This window comes from Anomaloglossus baeobatrachus, chromosome 10 (assembly GCF_048569485.1).
Source record: "Anomaloglossus baeobatrachus isolate aAnoBae1 chromosome 10, aAnoBae1.hap1, whole genome shotgun sequence".
In the NCBI taxonomy this organism is placed as follows: domain Eukaryota; kingdom Metazoa; phylum Chordata; class Amphibia; order Anura; family Aromobatidae; genus Anomaloglossus; species Anomaloglossus baeobatrachus.
The window spans coordinates 73,756,016-73,783,965 of record NC_134362.1 but is presented as its reverse complement, the minus strand read 5'-3'; the positions used below and the strand labels follow the sequence as shown (position 1 = coordinate 73,783,965).

Here is a 27,950-nt window from a genome sequence, read left to right as displayed (position 1 = left end):
CTGAGCTGCGTCACCCGGACTACCACCCGTAACTCCGTGGTCCCAGGGACTCCTCCGCTATTCCCGTGTGCAAGGACTGTTCTGCTGTTTCTAGTGTTCCAGCTGCCGGACTCTTTCCTACCATCTAGGAGTTCGGTCCAGTGGATCCACCTCCTGGGCCTGCCCGTACACCTGGCCGTGACAATACCTCAGATTATTGTTGATGTCTTTCCTCCTTGGCATTGAGTTAAGACAAGAATGGTCCAGTCCAGCAATCTTCCAAAACCTCTGCTTTTATACAGCTACTTGCTGATTAACTATTACCAATGGCATTGTATTAGCGGCACCTGGCTGATACTTATCCTTTTCATTCCTATGGAAGCATTACCACTAGAAGTCCCAGAAATTTCGAGCTTCCCCCTGAAGCCCCAAAAGAGGGTCAAATGACATACAATAAACTGAATAGAACTAACTAGAAACTAAATGGCTAAACTCAATGGAAAACAACCTCCTGTGGTGCGACAGTAATGGCCTTAATTACAGAACAAAAGATGGTGATTATAGGATGTTAGCTAAAATCCTTCAGGTCATTCGACCCGTCTCTGGGTTCCAAAGGTAGAAATGTTAAATGACCCCTCTTTGGGACTTCTAGTGTTAAGGACCAATTTTTTTTTATTATTATTATTATTATTATTATTATTATTATGTACAGAGACCTAAAACCATACTTGTTCAGTCTTTTTGTGATTGTACTCTCATGAATTTAAACATTTATCAGGTTAACTAAGGCCTTTAGAGTCTGAGCTGTAGCGCTTGAGGTTTTGCAAGATCTCTGGGGATGCCTACTCCTTCGAATATTATCAACCGTCTAAAACATTTTATTTAAGGGTTGTTGATTTTTTTAAAATGTATTTTTAAGTCTTACCACAAAGCTATGCATAATAAAACCTGGAAAAATATTTTATTCCACAGTCTTAACCACCAGAAATTGAATTTAAAAAAGACTGGCAATTCTTCCTCTATATATACAGAAGGTCTATGAGGAAACAGAGGTCTTAGCCAAAATTAGTTCACTACCTATGCCCCATTTTAAATTCACTGCATCTCTACATTTATCGCAAGGCAATGTAATAAGAAGTAACTTAAGAACCAGGAGTTTAGATTGCTCCTCCTTGTATAAGATCTTATAAATGGAACAGCTGTGGAAAATAAAGCGCAATAGGGTCTTACCCTAATATATATAGGGTAGGGGAGGGGGGAGTAATATTACTCACCAAATGTAGTTGTGACAGTCACAACCACTATGATCGCATGTAGAAATGGATCAAGGCAGCAGCAACCCAAAATTGCAGATAACAGAGAAAAGTAGAAGACGGGTTTGTAATGCCGCGCCAATGATCACAAGTCAGAGGATCAGATTCATGTATCTTTATTGTTGAATAGGTCTACGCGTTTCAGGAGCTCTGCTCCCTTCCTCAGGACCGTCAGAAATAAGACAACATTAAATCTACCATGGTAGATACGGGTATACATTAAAAAGACACAGTGATAATAATAATAATTATTATTATTATTATGTACGGAGACCTAAAACCATACTTGTTCAGTCTTTTTGTGATTGTACTCTCATGAATTTAAACATTTATCAGGTTAACTAAGGCCTTTAGAGTCTGAGCTGTAGCGCTTGATCTGGCATATGACATTACTACCCCTCAGCTCAAGCAAAAGCAGTAACGTGGATGTCGGCATTATATATATATTATATATATATGAGTATTATTATACTGAGTGTGCTTATTGCATGGAGTTTTGCACTGCTACATTATGGGTACAATTGCAACAGTTTCTAGTGTAAATATTTCCATATTTTGTTTTCTCTTCAAGACTGTTATTAACGAGAATCTGTCCGCCCAAACTGACAGTGTAAACTAAGCACATAGCCTTGCAGGGAATATCAATATTGCCTATAAATATCGCACCTTTAGTGATTAATCTGTTCTGCAGAAACTGAGGTTTAATCAAACATGGTAATTGGGGTGCAATCTACATCCTGGAGGGTAACCAATTCACTGCACCACTCTGCCCTCTAGCTTTGCATAACCCTCCCCGGTGATCTTCAGTACTGGCTTGCACCAAGAGAACACTGTCTACACAGCAAGCCAGTGCTGTCAGTCACCAGTAGGGGGTCAGGACATGGAAAACCACCAAACCTCTTGGCCACACTAAGGCCCACTTCACACGTCCGTGTTTCCAGTATTTGTAGTATCCATTTTCACACGTGCTGGAGACCCATTTACATGCATAATCATTCAAATCAATGGGGATCTTCACACCTCCATGTTTTCCCATACGGGATCCACATGGAGACATGTTCATTTTTTACCGGCAGCAAAGATGAAACACACACAGCACACAGATGGCATCCGTGTGACCTCAGTGTGACACATACGGGGAAAAAAATGCATGACACTGAAATTAATGTTTTTTATTTGCTAAAAATCTGCATAGATAGATAGCTACAGTGCTTGTACAGCTATTTAACCAAATAAATATATAATGAAATGGAAAAAACGACATGGGGACACCCACTTTTTTGATAACCAGCCAGGGTTAAGCAGACAGCGGTGGGCTGATATTATCAAGCTGGGAAGGCCCATGGTTATTAGGCCCTTCCCAGCCTAAAAATAGAATCTCGCAGCTGCCCCAGAAGTGGCACATCCATTAAATGTGCCAAATCTAGCTCTTTGCCTAGGTTTTCCCAATTGCCCTTTTGCACTTGCAATCAGGGTAATGGAGTTTATGGAGTTAATGGCAACTGTGTAGTGCCAGCTGGGTTCAAGCCCTGGTGTTAGTAATGGAGAAGCATCAGACAACCCGTGATGAGCGGGGATGTCAGGAACGTCACCTCTCATCATTGTAATTATCGGTTATGTAGGCAGCGTCACTACTTATTACAGTGATGAGTGGTGACGTTCCTGATATCACCGCTCATCACAGTTCACAAGTCAGCAGAGTTCAGCATGCAGCGGGACCGGCTGCTGCTCAAAGCCTATGGGGCCTCGTTCTGAGGCTCGTTCTGAGGCTCCACAGATTTGATGCAGATAATTGAGGAACACCGTGGGAACCTTTGGATTACATCGGAGCTAAACCTTTACTTTTAAATAAATTGGTGAATAAGGAAAACTCTTATCTTTATTTCTATACTTTTTTCTTTTTATATCTCTCAGGTTTTGATTATGGACTACTTTGGAATCCATGGCCTACTTTGGACCTTTTAAAAAAAAATAATAAATACATTTGTGAACCAGGGAGAGAGTTGGGGAGTGACTTTTTAAAATATTTTTTTTTTGCGAGTTTTTTTTTCCCACCTATTGGGTTAGTAATGGGAGTGTCTGATAGACATCATTCCATTACTAACCTCTGAGCTTCATGCCAGCTGATACTACATAGCTGACATCAACCCCAAAAACTATTAGTCCGATTGCCATCGCACCAGAGCACTTGGGAACAGCTGAGGCAAAGTGGCAGAATTGGTGCGTCTAAAGTGATGCGCCACTTCTGAGACAGGTGTGGGCTGCTATTTTTAGGCTGGGAAGTGGCCCAATAACCATGGACCTTCCCAGGCTAATAATATGATCCCACAGATGTCTGCTTTACCATTACTGGTTATCAAAAATGAGGGGGACTCCATGTGGCTTTTTTCATCTAATTATTTGGCTAAATAGTTGTACAAGCTATCTATTATCTATCATTTATCTATCTTTGCACACATTTTACTCTTCAAAATTATTAATTTCAGTGTCATGCATTTTTTTCAGTATATGTCCCACGAACAGACAAAATGGACCGTGCAATATATCCATTTTTTAAACAGACGTATGAAGGGAGTTTAAGAGTGCACCGAGCAGCATAATCAGCATGTATGACTAACTTCAGTTTCTGAAGAACAGAGGCACCAATTATAACTCTAATGCGGGCTTTACACGAGTCGACCAATCGTGTGATTTCACGAGCGATCGTACCCGCCCCCATCGTTTGTGCGGCACGGGCAAATTGCTGCCTGTGTCGCACAAAGTCGTGAAACCCCCGTCACACGTACTTACCTGCTGAGCGACCTCGCTGTGGGTGCCGAACATCCTCTTCCTGAAGGGGGAGGGACGTTCGGCGTCACAGCGACGTCACACAGCCGCCGGCCAATAGAAGCGGAGGGGAGGAGATGAGTGAGATGTAAACATCCCGCCCACCTCCTTCCTTCCGCATAGCCGCTGGTTAGCTGTGTTCATCGTTCCCGGGGTGTCACATGGAACTATGTGAGCTACCCTGGGAACGATGAACAACAGGCGCCATTTTAATTAAATAATTTTTTAAAACTGAGCGATGAGTACACGACTCACGATTTGTGAGCGATACTGCGTCGCTCAGAGGTGTCACACGAAACAACGTCGTGAACGATGCCGGATGTGCGTCACGAAAACCGTGACCCCGACGATGCATCGCACGATAGCTCATTTCGTGTGACACCTGCATAAGGCCGGCCATACACATTAGATGGCTATCATCCGGAGAATGCTTTGGCCGATTGTTTCGCCAACAGCCATCTCAGCCGACATTCCCATGCTCACTCAGCAATGTTCTCTATAAGAAAGCTGCCGACCAACACGTCAGCCGTCAACTTATCTATGGTAGAACGATGTAATGGACAGACCAAAATCGGACACCGGACAATCCACATCTTTGTCGACTATCACTTGGTTGGTGCCCCAATACACGTTAGACCATCGGCCAAACCCGTCGATATCAGCGGGTTCAGCCCACATTAGTCTAGTGATTATGTGGCCTTAAAGTTGCAACTTTTATAGGGGGATTTTACCTACAAACCTATGTGATCAGTTTATGTGGACAGATTCCATTTACTACAAAAGCAAAAATCCTTAAAGAAAAACATCACTGTCACAAACCACCGGGGGGGCACTCAGAAATCCCCCGCGCTGGCTACCAGTACGTCACGATCGGGGGGTAACAAGCAGGAGTCAACCCTCCTTTATACCTCCCGACCGACAGACAGAGCACGTGACGCGCTCTCTAGCGCCCCTCTTATAGTCAGGCCAATTATGGAATTGCCCGACAATAAGAAAGGAGGCCGCTATACTACTTATGCCGATTATTGCAGGGTCCCCGGTGAGAGTAAGGTATATATTCCCCCGACCTCCGCGGGCGGAATATATAAAATCTCCCCGAATCTCACTGGCCTCCCCACAATAATCCTTGGCACAATTCGCTGCCACCAACCGATTTACGGTAACTATTAGCCGAACACACAGACGTGGGATTCAAGATCGAGATAACAGAACAGCCCAAGATTAATTATATAATTTAATCGCCTAAAGCACACTAGAAACTACAATATATACAATAGGGAATCTACAGAATATACAGTTATGTCAGAGTACAGTTACAGATAAAGCATGGGTTACAAACAGGTATACAATTACATCAGTTACCTTGTGCGTCTGGCCACAGGGGGGCGCTGTAGACCAGGTTTCCAGGAACTCTCTCACAGGTCTGTCCCAACCAGGCCCCCGAGCAGAAGAACACTGGAAAATGGCCGAAGTAGGGTTATCAACCTGGGCAGATCCAGGTCCCCTCCTACCTTAGTGACCTCACAGGGAAGCACTGCCACTCCCCCTGCATGGATCAGAATTATCCAGCAAAGGGGATATTGGCCATAACTTTGCCTGGGAGCGTCGTAGGCGGACGCCAATGCTCTCATTGTGACAGTTATGAATTTAGCTACAGAACGAGGGGACTCATGACCTGTCTGCCAGTTCCCCATTGGCTGATATCACGCCTGGGGCATTTCCCAAGCTCCCCCTTCCATAAAAAAGGTGTGCCAGCATCGTCCGCCTGCGCAAACACCATTTTTATGGTTGCCATATTTATCGGAGATATGGCTTGCGAGATATGAACCATTTTTTACTGGAGTCGTTCTGTCTGGCTACTTCCAAGCCTTGCTAATGAGATACAACTCTTGTTACAGGGTGACGGCAGGGAGTCATCCTGGGTCCATTGTCCTCACATCATCTCATCTCCATATCAGAGGAGATGGCTGTTGGAGGTGTAAGTGGGATGTGACACCTTCACAGATGCTGGACATTTGAGCACAAGAAGGGAGGGGGGCACTGCCAGGGAGTGATGAGAGCAATTATGACTTCTAGTCATAATTCCTCTTCATATCCCAGGATTTACCTCACACCTCCCCCCTTTTGAGGGCGCTAGGGGGCAGCACACTCCGGTGTTCCCCCGTGCGCCCGTCCGCGACCTCTCCTTGTCGGGACAGCCCGTCTGCGTTACCGTGGTCACGGCCCCTTTTGTGGCGAATGGTGAAGTCGTATTGCTGGAGCGCAAGGCTCCATCGCAACAATCGCCCATTCGTCCCAGAGACGGTGTGCAACCAGCTGAGGGGATTGTGGTCCGTCTCCACGATGAAGTGGCGCCCGTATAGATAGGGTTGCAGACGCTGCAGGGCCCACACTATGGCCAGGCACTCCTTCTCCATTGTAGAATAGGCCACTTCCCTTGGTAACAGCTTCCTGCTCAGGTACAGGACTGGGTGCTCTTGGCTCGCAGAGTCCACCTGGCTGAGCACCGCACCGAGGCCGAAGTCACTGGCGTCGGTCTGTACTACAAACGGCCGCGTGAAGTCGGCTGCCTGTAGCACGGGCGGGCTGGACAGGGCGTCCTTTAGGGCCCGGAAGGCTGTCTCGCAGTCCATTGTCCAATCGACTGCAGAGGGCAGCTTCTTCTTGGTGAGGTCCGTCAAGGGCTTTGCCAGGCTACTATAGCATGGAACAAACCTCCTATAGTACCCAGCGGTCCCCAAGAAGGACATCACCTGCTTCTTGGTCCTGGGGGTGGGCCAGGATGCGATGGCCTCCACTTTCTCAGGCTCGGGCTTCAGCGTTCCCCCACCTACCCGGTGACCGAGGTACTGGACCTCGCTCATGGCCAGCTGACACTTTCCCGGCTTGATGGTCAAACCTGCCCGGTGGATCCGCCTGAGCACCTGTGCTAGATGCTCTAGGTGGTCCTCCCAGGTGGGACTGAAGACGGCAATGTCATCCAGGTACGCGGCCGCGTACCCTTCAAGTCCCTTGAGCAGGGTGTTGACCATCCGCTGGAAAGTGGCAGGGGCATTCCTCATCCCGAATGGCATCACCGTGGACTCGTACAGTCCAAATGGGGTAATAAAGGCAGAGCGTTCCCTGGCCTTGCGAGTCAGGGGGATCTGCCAATATCCCCGGCTCAGATCCATGATGGTCAGGTACTGAGCCCCGGCCAACTGATCGAGCAGGTCATCGATGCGTGGCATTGGGTACGCATCGGCGACCGTGACCGCATTGAGCCCCCTGTAGTCCACGCAGAACCGAGTGGTTCGGTCCTTCTTAGGGACGAGGACTACAGGCGAGGCCCAAGCGCTGTTGGATGCCTGGATCACCCCCAGGTTCAGCATCTCGTCAATCTCCTGGCGCATGTGTTGCTGCACCTCCAGGGAGACCCGATATGCTGAACGCCGGATCGGGGGATGATCCCCAGTGTCCACGTGATGGACAGCCAAGTCAGTCCTTCCGGGCTGGTTGGTAAACAACCCCCGGAAGGGGAGGAGGGTGGCCCACAGCTGGGACCGTTGGTCCTCCAAGAGCTGGTGGCCAACCTCCACATCCTCAATGGATCCGCCTGCCCTAACCTGGGCTAGCATATCCAAGAGGGTTTCCGCTTCTCCCTCCTCGGGCAGGTTGCACACGGGGAGCGCACATGCCTCCCGCTCATGATGTGCCTTCATCATGTTCACATGGAAGGGCTTTCGCCTTCCACGGGCGGGGTCCAGGGTGACCAGGTACGTTACAGGGTTGAGCTGCTGGTACACGAGGTATGGGCCTTCCCAGGCTGCCTGAAGCTTGTCCTGTGGTACGGGGACCAGTACCCACACCTTTTGACCCACTTGGTAGGTCCTCTCACAAGCGTTCTGGTCGTACCAACGCTTCTGATCGGCCTGGGCTTGAGCCATATTGTCGTGTACCAGTTGCGTCAAGGCCTGCATTTTGTCCCGGAAGCGCATGACATACTCGATAACCGACACTCCAGGGGTGGCCAAATCCCCTTCCCAAGCCTCTTTCACCAGAGCCAGGGGGCCCCGCACACGTCGCCCGTACAGGAGCTCAAACGGTGAGAATCCTGTTGAGGCCTGTGGAACCTCCCGGTAAGCAAATAACAGGTGTGGGAGATACCGCTCCCAGTCACGCCCATGGGAGTCGACCAACATCTTAAGCATCTGCTTTAAGGTGCCATTGAACCGCTCGCACAGGCCATTAGTCTGTGGATGGTACGGGCTGGCCACCAGATGTCGCACCTGGACTTGCTTACAGAGGGCCTCCATCAGCTGGGACATGAATTGGGTCCCCCGGTCGGTGAGCATTTCCTGGGGAAAACCCACTCGGGAGAAAATCTCCAGCAATGCGGTGGCCACCTTGTCAGCCCGAATGGACGACAAGGCCACTGCTTCTGGGTACCGGGTGGCATAGTCCACTACCGTCAGTATGAAGCGTTTCCCGGAGCTGCTGGGGATGGCCAGCGGGCCGACCAGATCCACAGCCACCCTCCTGAAAGGCTCATCGATGATTGGCAGAGATACCAGTGGGGCTTTGGGGCGTGGCCCCGCCTTCCCCACTCTCTGACAGGTTTCACACGAACGGCAGTAGGCAGCCACATCGGCCCCCATTTTTGGCCAGTAGAAATGCTGGTTTAACCTGGCCTTGGTCTTAGCGATCCCTAGGTGTCCGGCCATCGGAATCTCATGTGCGATCCGCAACAACTCCGTCCGGAACGGATAGGGTACCACCAACTGTCGGTCCCTGGGCCACGCCTCCGGTGAACCCTGCTGGACCGTGGCCCGGTACAGCCGTCCTTGGTCCCAGACCACTCGCTCCGGGTCCGAGTCCGAGGGAGGCTGTGCCGCCTGCTCCTTTAGAGCTTTCAGGCTGTCGTCAGCTTCTAACGCTGCCTGAAACCCCTGACTAGATGTGGCCAGAATCGACGAGACTGTCACATCTTCGGTCAGTACCCCGGGACCTGTGTCCTGGCCTCCACCTGACTCGGCTGCCACTTGGTCAGAAGGGGAAGAGCTATCGGACCTCCGGGAGGCCCCTTGGCTTCCAGCACTCCCACTGCGGGTGACAGCGGCCACAGCCGCTGCGACCGTGGGTCGTGCCTGCTCCTCCTCCGTTCCTGACCAAGTCGCCGGTTCAGGCAGACCTACCTGGCTTCCTGACACCCCGGTTGTGGGGGAACCCTGCACCGAGATCTTACCTGGGAGCACTTCCGCTCCTGGACCGGCCCCAATCTCACCTGCCTGTTCCCCTCCTGCAGCAACAGAACCCCGCTGTGAAATCTCTGGGGACCCCACATTTGCTGTGGTAGCCCCCACCCCACACACTGGTCCTCCCCCTGCAGCACCCTGCTCTCTGCTTATCCCTGCAGAGGGCAACAGATCCCAGCTCACAGGCTGGTTACTTGTAGAGGCATTGTCACACCTTTCTCTGACCCCCTCCCCTGTCACAGCTGCAGCTGCGTGTGTGTCTATGGTGTCTGTGCAAGCAGAAATATCAGAGTTCACTCCCTCCTCCCTTACATCATTCATAGATAACACATTAACATTGTCCGGAGGCACGTCAGCACTGGCTGAAGGTTCAGCCTTTGGGGCGGGGCCAAACTGGGAGGTTATTTGCCCCAAATCTGTCCCAAGTAGCACGTTTGCGGGGATCCGATCAGTTACCCCCACCTCCCTCACCCCTCGCCCTGCGCCCCAGTCCACATAAATGTCAGCAACAGGCAGCGCCGGGTCAATGCCTCCAATCCCGGAGACAGCGAGGGTTTTTCCAGCGATCAAGTCTTGGGGGGACACCATCTCAGGCCGCACCAGAGTCACCTCCGAGGCGCTGTCTCGCAGTCCTATGGTCACAGACTGGCCGACGGTGACAGGTTGGAAGCTGTCCAGGGACCTACCACCACCCCCACCCACACAATACACCTTGGGCGGCCCTTGGGACGGGGACGGAGCCGGGGCCTTGGGACGCTGAGGGCACATGGCCTTGAAGTGTCCAGGTAGGTTGCACTGGTGGCACCGTCTTGGCTCTGCCACGGGCCTGGAGAGGGGAGTTGAGGGGGACACCCCCTGCAGTCTAGGGGCAGGTGGGGCAGTCGCAGAGTTCATCTTACCCCCTCTCCAGGTGCTGCTGGTGGCTGCTCTCCTGGCTTCAGGAGCCCGATTGTTGGTGTAGTCATCTGCCAGGGCAGCTGTAGCCGTGGATCCCTTTGGCTTCTGGTCTCGGATGAACTGGCGGAGATCCTCAGGGCAGTTCCACAAGAGTTGCTCCGTGATGAACAAGTCCAGGATCTCCGGTCCGGTGGAAAGCTGCAGGCCTTGGGTCCAGTGGTCGGCAGCTCGGGCAAGTGCCCGCCGGTGGTCAGCCCAGGAGTCCTTTGGTCCCTTCTGCAGCGTCCGGAACTTCTTGCGGTAGGACTCCGGGGTGAGGTTGTACTGTTGGATCAGGGCCCGCTTGATGGTGTCGTAGCCCTGATCCGCCTCAGCAGGCAAGTCCCCAAGGATATCCAGGGCCTTACCCCTTAAACGGGGGGTCAGGTATTTGGCCCACTGGTCCTTGTTCAGATGATGCTGCAAGCAAGTCCGTTCAAAAGCAGTCAAGAAAGAGTCCAAGTCTCCATCCTTCTCCAGCACTGGGAAGTCCTCAACACGGACCTTTGGAAGTTTGGTGTCTGGAAGGTCACGGGTGGCTGATGAGGGCCGGAGCTGAGCTAGCTGCAGCTGGTAGTTACGCTCTGCCTGGCGCTCTTCACGCGCTGCTTGCCGCTCACGCTCGGCCATGAGTTCCTTGTAGCCCTCCCGGTCTCCAGCCTGGCGTAGGGCCATAGCCATTTGAAGAAGGCTATCCGAGCCTCCCAGGCTCGGTGGAATGGCACGTGGTGATCTGCGGCCCGCTGCGGAGCCTGGTGATTCACTGTCCATTGCAGAGCGGAGGGCTGGCATCTGGCTCGTTGAGGACCCTTGGGCGAGCTGCTCCTCATCTTGTCCAGCAGTGCCCGGTTGTGCAATGTCCTCTGCAGAGCTGTTTTCTGGCGTCGAGCTCCTGGAGGACTCGTGGACAACCTCCTCATCGTCTCTGGCCTGAGCATCGGCCATTCCTTTGGCTTTGCTCCTGGTGCTCTCAGCCATTGTTGCAGACTTTTGGTCACTGACACAGAACTGACACCTGATGCCTCCACACACCTTACAGTATCTGCACTCTGACACTCTAGTGTTGAGCTAGTCTGAAGACCCCAGCAGCCACAGCTGCTGCAGGCAGTCTTTAGTGTCTGGGAGTATGGGTCTCACACTCACACACACTATTATCTCGATCCCACCGCTATGCCACCAATATGTCACAAACCACCGGGGGGTCACTCAGAAATCCCCCGCGCTGGCTACCAGTACGTCACGATCGGGGGGTAACAAGCAGGAGTCAACCCTCCTTTATACCTCCCGACCGACAGACAGAGCACGTGACGCGCTCTCTAGCGCCCCTCTTATAGTCAGGCCAATTATGGAATTGCCCGACAATAAGAAAGGAGGCCGCTATACTACTTATGCCGATTATTGCAGGGTCCCCGGTGAGAGTAAGGTATATATTCCCCCGACCTCCGCGGGCGGAATATATAAAATCTCCCCGAATCTCACTGGCCTCCCCACAATAATCCTTGGCACAATTCGCTGCCACCAACCGATTTACGGTAACTATTAGCCGAACACACAGACGTGGGATTCAAGATCGAGATAACAGAACAGCCCAAGATTAATTATATAATTTAATCGCCTAAAGCACACTAGAAACTACAATATATACAATAGGGAATCTACAGAATATACAGTTATGTCAGAGTACAGTTACAGATAAAGCATGGGTTACAAACAGGTATACAATTACATCAGTTACCTTGTGCGTCTGGCCACAGGGGGGCGCTGTAGACCAGGTTTCCAGGAACTCTCTCACAGGTCTGTCCCAACCAGGCCCCCGAGCAGAAGAACACTGGAAAATGGCCGAAGTAGGGTTATCAACCTGGGCAGATCCAGGTCCCCTCCTACCTTAGTGACCTCACAGGGAAGCACTGCCACTCCCCCTGCATGGATCAGAATTATCCAGCAAAGGGGATATTGGCCATAACTTTGCCTGGGAGCGTCGTAGGCGGACGCCAATGCTCTCATTGTGACAGTTATGAATTTAGCTACAGAACGAGGGGACTCATGACCTGTCTGCCAGTTCCCCATTGGCTGATATCACGCCTGGGGCATTTCCCAAGCTCCCCCTTCCATAAAAAAGGTGTGCCAGCATCGTCCGCCTGCGCAAACACCATTTTTATGGTTGCCATATTTATCGGAGATATGGCTTGCGAGATATGAACCATTTTTTACTGGAGTCGTTCTGTCTGGCTACTTCCAAGCCTTGCTAATGAGATACAACTCTTGTTACAGGGTGACGGCAGGGAGTCATCCTGGGTCCATTGTCCTCACATCATCTCATCTCCATATCAGAGGAGATGGCTGTTGGAGGTGTAAGTGGGATGTGACACCTTCACAGATGCTGGACATTTGAGCACAAGAAGGGAGGGGGGCACTGCCAGGGAGTGATGAGAGCAATTATGACTTCTAGTCATAATTCCTCTTCATATCCCAGGATTTACCTCACAATCACAATATCTTTAGTCTGACATCACTTTAACCAAATTGTATCGTCGAATCTATAAAAGAGTAATAATGTGCTCTTTGTGCAAAAAAAATTCTGTTGGCAATGCCCAGTCTGTTTCCTTTAGTCCAATGATGTTGCTTAGAAAATAACCCACCTCCTGGCATGATTAGTCAGTGTTTACTTAGGGATTTCCAGTAGATAAGGAGCAGAGCAGGTAGTATATCATGAAAAATACAACTACGCATTTCACATACAACCATTACTATACGTTTGAGGAAGATGTCATCACAAATGCAGTTTATTCATTGAAGTTCCTAGATCATGATATTTTTAGTATAAAAAGATTTAGCTTGTTCCATAATAAGATGATTGCAAGAATACAGTCTACCCCAATCTCTCTGCAAATGGAGGAGGACCCCCAAGTCATATACCTGATCCTTGTACAGAATGCAGTAAACACTCTTCATGCCAAACTATGGAGTCACTCAACACTGCCATAATATGTCCCAAGAGTATCCTAAGGGTATGTGCACCATCTTTTTAGGTGGGTACAGACATAAGGCATCTTTAAAAACACTGAATAAAGAAAGAATAAGTGAACAAGTGTTTTTTTATGCAAATAAATGCATATCTTCAGGGTTTTTTTTTAGAAACTTTCAACTGCTTCAAGGTTGCAAAAATGCGAAGCAATTAAAAGAAGTCAGCGGACCGTTCTGTAGACGGCTCCCGAGTATTCAATACAAGTTTGAAGAAAAAAAACGACAACCAAAAGATGTTGCAAAAAAACAGCCCAAAAGATACCAAAAAAGACGCTTCGGCACCAAAGATATAAGAGTCTCCAGAAGAGTCTTCTTGCTGAAAACCTTGCAGGATTCCCAAACATCTAAAAGACGCCAAACGCACATACCCTAACTTAGAATACTTCCATAATATGTCATCCGAACATGGCAGAGTGTTTTGGTATGACTGGGATAGCACGTCTACATGCTTCTGTCTTTAAACATCCTTGAAGGAGTGGTCCAAAGGCTGAAGAGATTTTAATTTCAATCCCTATTTATTGCCCCAATATAAACTAATTTCTAATATGACAATATTAAAAATTTCCTAACCTTCCCTGACTACACTATCAAACTATGATTGATTCTCTCTCCTACTTCCTGTCTGATGACGCTTCGTTTGAGAATCCCACCCCAAGAAAGAAAAAGAATCGATGCCTTCAAAATGTGGAGTTGAAGAAGGATGTTATTAACACCATGGATGGCAGGAAGAACAATCAAACCAATTTTGGAACAAATCAAGCCAGACACGTCACTCGAAGCAAGGATCACCAAGCTACGACTTATCTATTTTAGACACATCTTACGAAGAGAACAATCACTGGAGAAGGACATAGAAGGAACAAGGTAAAGAGAAAGACCAGCAACCCAATGACTTTATACAATCAAGATAACAGTGGAGAAGACTTTGGTGGACCTATCTAGGCTGCACAAGATCGATCTTCATACAGAGCGTTCCGTTCACCCATCAAGTCTCAATGGCTCAAGATTGAGCTGAAGGTTGTTAAATTATAATAATTGTATAGTCAGGGAACGGTAGGAAATTTTTAATACAACCATATTAAAAATTAGTTTAGATTGGGGCAATAAATAGATAGAAATTTAGATTGAAATTTCTTCATATTTCGGACCACTCATTTAAATAATCTAAACCCAAGAACTTGTGGCACTCCATAACCTGACATACACACATATATGAAACTTGTTTAAACAGAGCATTCCCATATAGATCGATGCAAATTGCAACTCTGAAAAGAATAAAATGGCAAAACTCCTTTAAAGGGCATATCTGATACTTTGTTTCTCAAATGTGCCTAAGCACGAACAGGCAGGTAGTTGCTAACTACCTGCCAATTGTGCCTGGTGCTGCTCTCCACCAGCACAGAGTGGTCAGAGACAGCTCCTGCCAGCGATTTAGCGACTTCCGCATCACATCTACAGAGCAACAGCTTCTTCTCTGCTCTAATGATGGGACATCAATGCTATTGTAGCTGATAGCTACACTTCTGTATATTGACAAAAGTATTGTGTCCCCTCCATATGTCCCAATTTTACCTACAGGACTTTTTCTGATCTCCCATTCTAAATCCATAGGTATTAATATAGAGTTGGTCCCTTTGCAGTTCTAACACCTTCCAATCTTCTGAGAAAGCTTTCTACAAGATTTTGGAGGAGTCTGTGGGAAATGTTGCCCCTTTAATCAGTAAAGCATTTGTGAGGTCAGACACTGATGTTGGAGGAGAGCGCTGATCTCACAATCTCGGTATAAGTGTTTATTCCAAAGGCGTTGGATGGAGTTGAGGTCTTGGCTCTCTGCGGCCAGTCATGCCCTTCCACCAAACTCCCCAATCAGGTCTTTATGGACCTTGCTTTGTACACTGAGCACAGTCATGAGGAACTGAAAAGGGCCTTCCCAAAACTGTTCACACAGTTGGAAGCTACAATTGTACAAAATGTCTTGTGCTTGAGAATTAAGATTTCCCTTCACTGGAACTAAACAGTTGAGGCGGAACCTTGGGTGGCACGGTGGCTCAGTGGTTAGCACTGTAGTCTTGCAGCGCTGGGGTCCTGGGTTCAAATCCCACCAAGGACAACATCTGCAAGGAGTTTGTATGTTCTCCCCGTGTTTGCGTGGGTTTCCTCCGGGTTCTCCGGTTTCCTCCCACACTCGAAAAACATACAGATAGGGACTCTAGATTGTGAGCCCCAATGGGGACAGTGTTGCCAATGTATGTAAAGCGCTGTGGAATTAATAGCGCTATATAAATGAATAAAATTATTATAATTATTATTAACCCTGAAACACAAGTGCATGGCATTATTACTCCTCTACCAAACTTTGCACTTTGTACAGTGCATTAAGGCAGGTAATGTTATCCTCGCCTTCACCAAATCCAGACTCTTCCACCAGATAAAGTGTCATCCGTCACTCCATGGAACATGTTTCTACTGCTCCAAATATGTGGCAATTAGCTTCACAGTACACCATTCGATGCTTAGAAGTGTGCTTTGTGATGTAATGCTTGAAGACAGCTGTTTGGCCATGGAAAACCATGTCATGAAGCTCCTGGTGCACAGTTTTTGTGATTAGACACCAGATCGTCTGTGACTTTTATGCACCTACTCACTTGGTGACCCCACACTGTGACATCACCTGGTCTGTGGCTTCATGGCTCAGTTGTGATTCCAAAGCATCACTTACTGTTGATTGTGGAATGTTTATGTCATGCAAGACTTTGGGAAGGTCCAGCATGAGGGAAGACACACAAGAAACGGGTTTCACCACGACAAACAAGGGGTACAACGGGGACACTTAAACAACAATGGGCCCTGGCACTAGGGAGAGGGAAGATGGAACACCTCCTACACTCACCTTCAGCTGAACCCTGCAGTCCTAGCCAGTTTCTATACAGATTCCGCACCTGTTACCAAGCAGGATACCTGAAGCCCTGAGATACCCTGTAATAACCCTGACTAGTGACCTGGCAGGTGAAGATCACTAGTCCCACCGCTGCTCTAATAGAACAAAAGGGAAAGGGTACAACTGACAGGGGAAACAAAAAAAAGGATAAAGCCCAGCTTCACAGCTGCAGTCAGACACTAGGACTGCAGCTTACACCACTACACACAAGGGCTCCAGCAGCTCCTTCTACCTCAAGGCCTAGCTTCAGAATGAATCAGAATAACTGGCGCCCTCTACAGGGAGATATGACCATATAGAGGGGAAGTGAGTGGTCACCAACCAGAAGCACCTAAGGCCTGGAGTCAGAAGCTGCTGGAAAGTAAAACTGACATTAACCCTTTCAGCACCAAAGGAAAGGGAATACGTTTAATGTGAGGAGTCTCAGATCTCAAACAGAGACTCTGGCCCAGATCCTGTCACAAGTCTCTAGTAGCAGAGAGACGTTCGTGACAATTTAAGGGGGAAGAAAATTGTCTCATGCATTTATAACCCAGTGATGTCCTGTTTCGGGCTTCAGTCGCCACAGGGTATTGCATCTCAATTAAGGTACAGTACTCATCCCAAAAGGAAGGAGCATCTTCACACTTGGTCAGTTAACCCTGGGCACAGCTTGGGGGTGAGGACCACAGTCGGGACCTTGGTTCGGGCATTTTCTACCTTACACTTCTGGGAGCACTACAAGACTTGGAGCAGGCAGATCAGCCCGGGTTATCTACAGCTACTGGGGATTCCAGGGTCTGCGGAGAGTGCAGGAAACACCCACAGCCTGTTCTACAATCCATCCACGGGATTGGAGGGACTCCGACCAAAAAGGACACACAGTGGGAACACCGGCGGTGACCTCTGAATTATCCGGGATTGGCTGGGGCCCATCACGGCAGAGACGGCACTCTAAGGGTGACAACTGGACAGTGAGTAAAAACCTTGAACCGCAACTACTGAGTCAGCCGTTCATTGCCGGCACAGTCGCCTTGCACTCCGGTGCCCACGGCCACTGCTACCACCTCCATCATCCTCCCTGGGGCCTAGCTTCACTTGCGGGAAGCTGAACTATCCTAGCTACAACACCATCTGCCCCAGAGGACAGCGACCGCAGCAGTGGCTAATCCCTGGCCGCATACCGCAAGTGGCATCACGAGACAATTACTACTCCCAACCTCCTCAACCCCTACATCCTCATCCGATCATCAATCCCCTTTTTGGTGTACACCTCGGGGCCACAAAGCCGGGCAGGGCCACCCGTGACATCCCAGACCCAACGTCACTGGCCCGGCGACGAGTATTTAACCCCTGCCTTGTGGGTGCTACACTGGTAACACTGAGCACTTTAGAATGACGCATTCTGTCACACGTTGGTAAAAGCAGATGGCACAGCGAGGGGCTGGATTTTATATATTTGTGACTATGGGACTGAATGAAAAACCTGAATTCAGTGATTAAGAGTTGGGTGCCAATACTTTTTTTCCCAAACAGATTCCTACGAATCCTGACTGATCTCACTGTCTTGTAATAGGGTATATCAGGTATCTGTTAGGGTCGGAGTGCCCACATTGCCACTTTTATTTTTCTGATCTCACAATAATCAACGAATATAAAAAAAAAATTCCCTGGAAGATTATTGATATATTTGGTCAGTTCCTAAACAAAGATGTCCTGGGAAAAAAGGGAAGGACGGAATAATGTATGAGGTTGGGGATTGAGTGGTTATATAATTATGGGATGAGTCCTATACGCCGTGCAGTTATTAGAACTTTTGTGTTACCACGTATGGATCACGCTGCAGTGAAGAGGGAGGAACGGAGAGGTTTATAGAAATGGGACCTGTTTAGATTTCTATTATCTATTTTGCAACTTCACTTCCTCCTCATGTAGAGCATAGATATGGAAAGGGCAAGGTTGCTCCATTATAACGAATGTCACGTATCAGCGTTCTTCCACTTTCATTCCAAATGAAATTTAGAGTCGGAGGTGCATCATATCACCTATAGCTGGTGCTTCTGCAGACTCGGATGAGGACATTGTAGACATATCAGGAATCTCTCCGGCTTTACAAATACGTTGTCTAATATGTAATCTAAGCTTCCTCTGCGTCAGCACCAAGCAGGTCAAGGCAAATGTTTGGCACGCCAGGGCTGGTGTGCGGAGTTCATTACCATCTCCATAGGCACACTCTGAGCATGTATGGGCTACTTACCTGAATATATGAGATCTGTCTTAGAGTGTATCTTACACGTGATGCTGCTACATGTGTACTATTGTTGGCTCCATCAATAAGGTTTGTTGCTTTATTCCATGTTTTTCCAAAAATTAGACACTGTCTTATACTATTTTTTTTCCCCTCAAAAAGCGCTAAGGCTTATTTTTGGAGTATGTCTTATTCTTGGAGAAACATGGTTAGGGGTAAGTTTACTCCCCCAAAAAAGCAGACTTTCGCCCCGTTCCCAGGAGACTCATGCTTACCAGACCCTGGACATCTGCATGGCTCCCAGGTCCTTCCTGTGTTCTCTGGCGGGCCTTCTCAGAAGGTATGCTGCACGCCGTCCTCCCCTTCTAGCTGACACACTCATATACATCAGATTGCACACACACACCAATGAGATTGCACACACACTCACTAGTCACTCACCCCATCCGGCGGTACAGAATGCCTCCGGCCGCAGTAAAAGATGGGAGGAGGTTACGCATCGCAGGTCCTGTATGCATTCCATCCGCAGCCCAGGTCCTTGCACTCCACCGCATTGTATCTCAGGATTCTGCCAGACAGAAGAAATTGGTATCGCTGGATGCGGTAAGTGTGTGTGTGTGTGTGTGTGTGTGTGCGATCTGATGGGTGATTATGTGTGTGATCTGATGTGTGTGTGTGTGTGTGTGTGTGTGTGTGTGTGTGTGCGATCACTGCAGGTCCTCCAATTCGGCATCTGGTGAGTATGATTGCGGGGTCTTTTGTCTTCTTTTTTCTCTCTTTTGAGGGTATCCACTGTCTATAAAGTGTCCTGCTCTGTAACTTTTTTAGCTGAATGGACACTTCCTTATTGAACCGCGACTAGGGCTTATTTTTGAGGTAGGGCTTATATTTAAGCCTTGCTCCAAAAATGTGAAAATGCTCGCTAGGACTTATTTTTGGGGGGAGGTCTTATTTTTGGAAAAACATGGTAGTATAGGAATTATCATACATTATGATACCAAAATCATGCTATACTTTAAATTGACCAAAAAATGCTTACATACAGCTGAGTCTCGTACAATACATCCACCATTATACAATACAAAAATAATTGTATACTGTGCAGTGTTCTGGATCGCAGTGTGACGTATAATGGTCAGTTATTACCAATCAATGACCGGCTTCATATGTAAGTGCAGGGGCGGACATATTATTGTTGCAACCTCAGGGGCCCCATTATGGGTAAGGGACGGGCCATTTCTACCTAATAAGCAGGTAGAATTGTGCATTTTGATGAGTTCTTGGACTGAAAAGGGCCCATATATTGTTTTGCTCCGGGGCCCTTTTCTGTCTGTGTCTGCCCCTGTGTCAGATAATCTAATAGCAGTGTTATGCTATGTTTAATAATATGACTATACAATCAATGTTGTTGGAAGGTTATTCCCAGAAATGCAAGTTAAGGATTGGGCATATCTTACTGATTACTGGGGCTCCTTCTGACTACTGGGAACCCCACAGATCCTGATAACAGAGGTCCGGAACCACGAGAATGGGCTCTGCCTGTTTTCGGTTGAGCGGAGGTGTGCGTTTGACCTCTGCTCTATTCATTGTCAATAGGAATGTCAGATATGAGATAACTGGCAATTCTAGGAATAACCCTTTACGATACCTGGTGATTACAGACCCGGGATGCCTGGCAATCTATGCCCGCCCCTCTTCAGAAGAGGTGGCCAATGCACCCTGTGTGACCGCACAGTTCACTTACCCCTGACAATCGTATGGCCAAATAAACTAGAGATCAGTATTCTGTGGAATGAAAAAATGGCATCAATAACATTAATGGGTTATTCCCATCTTCATAGATGGATATTGCCAAATAATATTTGGAAAATCAAGCACTTTTGCAATTTACTGCTTATTAACATTTGACGCCATTGTGATGTCAACACTTTTTTTGTTGTCTAGGTGACCGACCACCGCTGCTGTCTAGCTTGTAAGTGCTGTGTGATTAGTCGATAATTGCGCTCTCTAGCGATCCTGGGACAAAACAGCGCTTACAAGCACAATAGAAAAGAGCTTGTAAGCAACCGTCATGTTCTGCTGACTAGCAGTGGTGGTCAGTTTCCAAGGCAACAAGTTATAAACAAAAGAAAAGTGTTAATATCTCAAGAACGGATGAAATTAAAAAAGTACTCCCAAGAAATCTGACAATATCCATCTATGAAGACAGGAATAATCCGTTAGTGAAGCATCCGTTAATTTAGGAAATTCGGTCTAGCCCAACAAATGTTAAACTGGGTTTCCTTACAAAAGATTGGTCTAATCTTTACAATAAGGGCATCTTGTTCACTTGAGATAAAACTATATACATACTCAAAATGTGCGCCTGTAGGGGACACAAAGGGCTTTAGTTTAGAATTAAAGTAATATTTGCCTTCTTTAATTCTGGAACATTTAGGACTTTCCCCTGGAAGATCCGAAAGTATTTGTTTCTCTGTTCCTATGACTGATCATTCAGAACACCGGGCACTATATTCCCATAATAATGGAATTCCACATATATCTTAATTCCTAAAATCTAGAAACAAATCTATAAAAATGTTTCCAGTTTTTCTGTTCAGTAGATATAAACCATTAAAAGCTTTCAGCTAACATTTCTAGAATATTCTTGTAGCACTCCTGTTTTTTTGCATGTGCACCTGTTTTTTTGTCACGTTTTTGGTGGTTTATGCCATTTTCTTGTTTGCGCTGTATTCCCCTTTCTATTTGCGCTTTTTTTTACAGTCACTTTTTATGCGTTCGCCTCTTTTTATATTTATTTTGTCACCCATTTTTATTTGTTTGAATATTTTTTATATTTATGGTAATTTGTCACCCATTTTTATGTGCTTGCGCCGAATTCATCTTTCTATTTATTCTTTTTTTTTTTACAATCAATTTTTTTTGCATTCACCTCTTTTTTAAAATTTAGCTTGTCACTATGGGGAGTGAGTTTAGGGTTGTCCAGATGTTTCGCCCGATTCATCATTTACAACCATTTTAAAAGTTTCAAAATTTGTTGCAAATGCACTTTAGTGGCTTTATGCATGCCGCAACTTTTGCTGAGATTTCTGCATCATTTTCTTTTTTTTTTTTTTAAAAAAGTCTTTAAACAGATTAAAGACTAAAATAAAGAGCATGTTTTATTTTGCGCAAAATTCATGAACCGCGCGTTGCTTTTGCATGAATTTCAGGGGAAAAGAAAAGCAAAACATCAGTGGATAGCACAAGAGAAAAAAAAAAGTGATGTAAAAAAATTCACAAATGATGAACCAGGCCCAATGTATTTTCACATTGCGCAAGATCTTTAGATAATGCATATATAAATAGCGAAGGCCACAAGTCAATAATGTCGCTTGTACAAAATGGCTCATTATTTATCTGCCATATTCCACACAATGCCATATATACAGTATATGTGCGTATTCGTCTGTTTGACTATGTATATATGTGTTTGTGTATATATAGATATAGATATATATATATATATACTGCTCAAAAAAATAAAGGGAACACTTAAACAACAAAATGGTATTTTAGTGTTCCCTTTATTTTTTTGAGCAGTATTATATAATAATAATAATAATAATAATAATAATAATAATAAAAAAAATAAAAATAAATGTATATATATATATATATATATATATATATGGTACAGCACATGCGAATGTATCCTTACAGTCGAATCAAGTCACTAGGATAACTGTTATTTCTATGTGGAGGACAAAAAATAGGTAGTGGATGAAACGTTTTCATGCTGAAGTCACAAATTTCTCCAGTCTAATTATTTATTTTATCCATTTTATGGAGTGTTGTATATTGATACATTTATCCATATTTTATGGTTATATTATGAGAATACAAGTGCCTACATTAGGCCCATTCTCTAATAACAGGGCCTTAATCGTTTCACCTAAAGATGTCAAAACAATAAATATTATGATTATTATCATTAATATGAACAATATTTTTTATCTGCAATATTATTTTTTTCATGTACAGTATATCTTAAATTAAAATCCACCAATAACCAAACCAAAAAATAAATAAAAACATTTTTAATTGTAAAATACACTTCAATGCACTATTTTTTCTTCTTTCTTCTTTTCTTTCAACATACAAAATCTTAGTCATTTTTTGCATCTCCCTTTAAGTCTTTTATTCTAGAAATGCTAAAGAAACCCCCTCCAAAATAAAAAAAAACAAATGATGATGGTATAAAATGAATAATAATAGATTATATATTATATGCACAGAATAACTTCATCTTACATAATGGACTATCACTTTATTATTATTCATTTTATATCTTTTACACCTTGAAAAAATAAAAACTTTAATAGACTACCATAAAAAAAAATATATATATATATATATATATACACGGTATATAGAGCAATATATATATATATATATATATATATCACACTATATACTGTATATATATATGTATACATATATATAATTTTTTTATTGTAGTCTATTAAAGTTTTTATTTCCTCAAGGTGTAAAAGGCATAACATGAATAATAATAAAGTGATAGTCCATTATGTAAGTTGAAGTTATTCTGTGCATATAATATTATATATATATATATATATATATATATATATATATACGGTACATATATACACACATATACTGTATAGATGTATGTACTGCATATATATATATATATATATATATATATATATATTTATATAATTGTAGTCTATTAAAGGTTTCAGTCTTTTTTAGTAATTACCAACCAAACCTTTAACTTTTGTTAATGGCAGAAAAATGGAATTTTCCAAGAACATTCATGTCGTTGAATACAAATCCACCTCACACTAAGGGAAGGTGTAATATATTGGAAAATCAAAGGTGACAGCCTTCTACATTTTTATTCCTAGCAAAATCAACTAAGCTGCTGAACCTTTAAACACATTTACACTTTTATGGCCATGATACCGGCATAAAGGCAAATACTAACTGCAATAAACAATGAACAGCATAAGTGAAATTGTCACGTGAAATAAAAAATTAAAAAACATTTTTATATATTGAATTAATTTATCACAGAACTAATTCAGAAGACTCCCAAAAAAAGTTTCCACTTCCTCAATTATAGCCTTTAACTTCAAGAAGCAAACCATATAAAACTGGTTGTTCCTCACAATCCTCCGAACTATTGGGCAGAAGAAAGTTGACATCAGATTTTCACCGTCATTAGTTCTTGTGACAATGATCTAAGTCACTTTGGGTTGGTCGTAGTGAACGTTGTAGATGGCGGCTGCACACGTTAGGTAGAGTAAACATGTTATTATGCGAGTCGCGGTGCTTGCCCTTCGAGATTATGACCAAAAATGTCCCCCCAGGCGCGTTGCGTTATTCTGATCTGTGACCGCGTAAGACAGATGGAGATTCGATCTTGAAGGACAAATTACGTAACGTGGCCAAAGGTGTGATTTAGTAGATGGATTGACTAACTTTAGGTCTTATCGTTTCAGACCAATGGAAATTTACAATAAAATAATATTGATTATTACTTATGTTGACTAAGACGTATGCGGAAAACTCATTATTTGGTGCAGTTTTTCTCAAGACAATATTTCTTTGTTAATGGTGCTACCTGATGTGGAAATCATATTTGATCTATTGTCTCCTTGGGTTTATCTAATGAACAATGACAAAATTGTACGTGCTAAACTTGGTATGAACAGAGACAAAGATGCCAGTCTCCAGAGACACAACTCATGAATGGGTATCTCCACTCCACCGGTCAAGATCATTGTGAATAAGCTTCTCCAAGACCACGGATTTAGGGCTCAGACACTAAACACACTCAACCTTACCTTCAAAGAAGCGTTGTAAAGCCTCCGTCTCATCCACAACTTCCATGGCTCTGTCCTAGGAGTGTACAGTCCAGGTTGCCATGAAGCTACAGATCACTTGCCTTGCCTAGAACCAGGTAGATCTTCTCAGTAAAGGTGTAAGCCTGCTGACAGTAGGTTACACAGGTCACAGCAGACTGTTCTGCTCCACACAAAGGGATCAATGCAGGGACCTCAGCTGTCCAGTGACTCTTCTCCCAGGGCTGGGACCCTCTGCCTCCAGGGAAAGACTTCTATTCCTACTCCAGACTTTCTGTCCTTATTCAGACCCTTGGAAAATATGTTAAAGAAGGAGGACATTCAGCATGCCGTTCTGTTGAGCTGCTTTCTCTGGGACCTTGAGGACTATTTCTTTTCTCCTTTCTTTTGGGCAGTGTCAGGGTTAGTATAGCAACTTGTCTCCCTACTGCTCCTTCCCAAGGGAGGATGCTTCCAGCAAGATGTTTTTGTCTCCCCCTACTGGATGCTCTGCAATATATCCTATGGTTCACAGAAATGTATCAAACCTGTATTTGGTAAACATCTATATTTTAGGCGCTATGTATATTACGCTTCATTCGGAGCAAAGTCAAAGAAAACCATAGGATAAAAGCACCGCACCATGTCCACAATGGCCCCGATTCCTCATCGCCTTTGCCCCCGTTTTGTCCCTTTTTTGTCTGCACTCAATTTATTATTGTATTTGCTTCTTTTTTTAAATCTATTTTTATAAACACTTGACTGTTTTATTTATTTTTTTATTTTCCTCTTTGTGGACGGAGTTTAGCAATTCCAGATTTTTTCTCCTGATTCATCAACTGCAACTTTTTAAAATATTGGAAAATTTGAAGCAACTCCGCTCCAGTCTCCCCAATGTATTTTTGAGCACGTCAGTATTTTGACACAATTTATGCATTATTTTGCAAAAAAATTGCATTATTTGAAAAAAAAAAAAACTGTTAAAAAAAGACTGTTTTTGACTTTGAACTAAATACATGGATTGCGTGCCCCTTTTGAAGAATTTAGTGCCAAAAATGGCAACTAGACAGTAAAGGACAACAGACTTCAAAAATAGAATAAAATAAATAACGAATGCGGGACAGTGTCTTTAAGTAGGCCTTTTCAAGCCTAGATCGACTAAGAAAATATTACAGTATATGCACTCCACTACAATGAAATTACAACATCAAGAAGGAAAAGTCATATAATTACAGGATGGATAAAGGGAATTTGTCACCAGGTTTTTGCTCCCCCATCTGAGAGCAGTATAATGTAGAGACAGAGACCCTGATTCCAGCGATGTGTCACTTACTGAGTTGTTTGTTGTCATTTTGATAAAATCAATGTTTCCCTTGCTTCAGATCTAGCAGTTATACAGAGCTCATGAATATGCTGGACTACCTGCAGCGCGCCAAGTAGTCCGGTAACGATAATATCCTGCTGATTAATCAGTGATGTTATCAAAACTACACTAAGCAGTCCAGTAAGTGACACATCACTGGAATCAGGATATCTGTCCCTATATTATGCTGCTCTCAGATTAGGTGGCAAAAACATGATGACAGATTCCCTTTAGTGATATGTAAACATGGAAGGAATGGAAGCAAACTTTTGAAAAAAATCTCAAATTACACTATTTTGAGTATGATGACCACGTGCAGAGATCCACGCACTTACACACCTTTGCTGCTATCAGTGATTTTATTAATGGTTGTCTGTGCATTGTTTCGTCACTTGGACAAATCTAGATGCACTGCTGGCAGTTTCCATTGAAATTGCTGACAAATGACGTATGTCAATTAGCAGGAATATTGCAATGGCAGCTGCAGTGGGTGTGTCTGGACTGGGCCCTTGCAGGAAGGTGTCCGTTGACTCCGGTGCCATTTTCAGTTAAATGTATGTCCTTGAATGCAGAGGAGCAGGGAGAGGGTTTTTTTATCTGTTGGAAAAGGTGCCAGGACGGGGGACATTAATACAGGAAGGGTTCAAGATGGGGGACATTATTACAGCATAGGAAACATTACTAAAAAATGGTGCCAAGATAGGGGACATTATTACAGAATGGATGACATTTACTGTATGGGGGCCAGAATGAAGAACATACATTATTTGTTTATATGTGAGACACATAATTACTGTATAAGGACAATTGGGGGCAAGTAGTATTATAAGGGGCAAACTGGGGAACATTATTACTGCATGGGGCCTAAAATAGGAAACACTATTACTGAGCAATGTAGGAGATTAATAATAATAATAATAATAATAATAATAATAATAATATCCCCCATTGTGGCTCATGCATTATTATTAATTTTTGAAGCCACAATATGGATGTTCCAACAGTTCTGAGACATCAAAAATAGACACTATTACTGTATTGGGGCAGAAATGGTGTATGTTGGGAAGGGGCATTAATTTTGTATTTGAGCACAAAGATGAACATTACTACAAAAAGGGGAGCAATATTACGCTCTTGGCACGCCCAGCACAGGAGTGCTGACGCTCTCCCCGGCTCACCTCCGCTGTCTCCGCTGCCTCTGCCCAATCCTGTAGACCTCGGGTTCCTCTTGTACTGTCGGCACCCCTGCTCCCTTTGTGTCAGGGGTGCCGCCATTTCCCTGCTGTCCCCGCCTGCTCTTCACTGCCTGCTCTGTCCTCTGGCTCCCTGAAGTCCGCGCATGCGCAGTTGGGCTCTTGGAAGCGCACTTAGGGCATGGCCACACTGTTCTCCCTTTTCTTAAAGTATCAGTGACACCTTACCCGGAAGTGCCTCCTGGTCACCACCATAAGGCTCTGTGCTTATAAGACATCCTCCTCCATGTCCATTGGGAGGTGCCTGTTCAACATGTCCCCGTTGCTAGTCTGCCCGTGCTAGTTGTCAGCACCCCCGTGCTATTCTGCACTCCGTAAAAGTCTGTGACTCTGTTTCCATCTAGTAGTGCCTGTGTTCCCACTTGTGTCCATCTGGTTACCTGTAATTCCTGCAAGCATCTACCGGCTGCCTGTTACCACCAGTACCAGCCAGTCCTGGACAACACCAGCCTCTGCCTCATTCCTGGTCTTCGTACTGTGGTACCAACTACTGAGGTATTGGGATCCCTCGTGTTGCCACTGGGCGGACACTTACCAGCATGTGTACCTGCTGCTACCTTTGGTGGTAGTGATGAAGACGCGGAGGCCACTCAGGTCAGCACCTCCGGATTAGTAAATGGTACCTTGGTCCAATTAACCCACTTGCTCCTCGTCCAGTTAGCCGGGCATGACAACCACAAAGAAAAATGTTGGTATTGCATAGGGTTCACAAAAGGGGATAAAAGCATTATTACAGTATGGGGGCTACAAAGGGGGACATTCCTACTGTAAGTGGGGGTCAGAAAGGGAAACCACCAGGACGGGCTCTGCAGATGAGACCTTGCTGGAAGAGCCATAGCAGTGTGTGCCGGATAAAGAAAAAAAGCAAAAGTGAATAACTCCATGTGGATGTGTTCCCAGTAGGTCACTGGATTTACCTGTACCATATAGACTTATACAAACTACACAGCTCTATGTATAATGCCACATGGTAATTTAGTGTTACTACTGTGGTTTTTCATATTG

General features: G+C 45.3%; 1 protein-coding gene across 4 annotated transcripts in view; it reads right to left on the bottom strand.

Moving 5' to 3' along the window:
- MYRF (myelin regulatory factor) overlaps positions 1-24,762 on the bottom strand; it is a 233,319-nt gene extending 208,557 nt beyond the window's left edge. For all 4 annotated transcript variants that reach the window (XM_075325200.1, XM_075325203.1, XM_075325202.1 and 1 more), the window contains exon 1: positions 24,333-24,762. In XM_075325200.1, coding sequence (XP_075181315.1) covers positions 24,333-24,378 — 46 coding nt within the window. In that variant the 5' untranslated portion in view covers positions 24,379-24,762. The remainder of the gene's footprint in view (positions 1-24,332) is intronic.
- Positions 24,763-27,950: the final 3,188 nt, after the last annotated feature.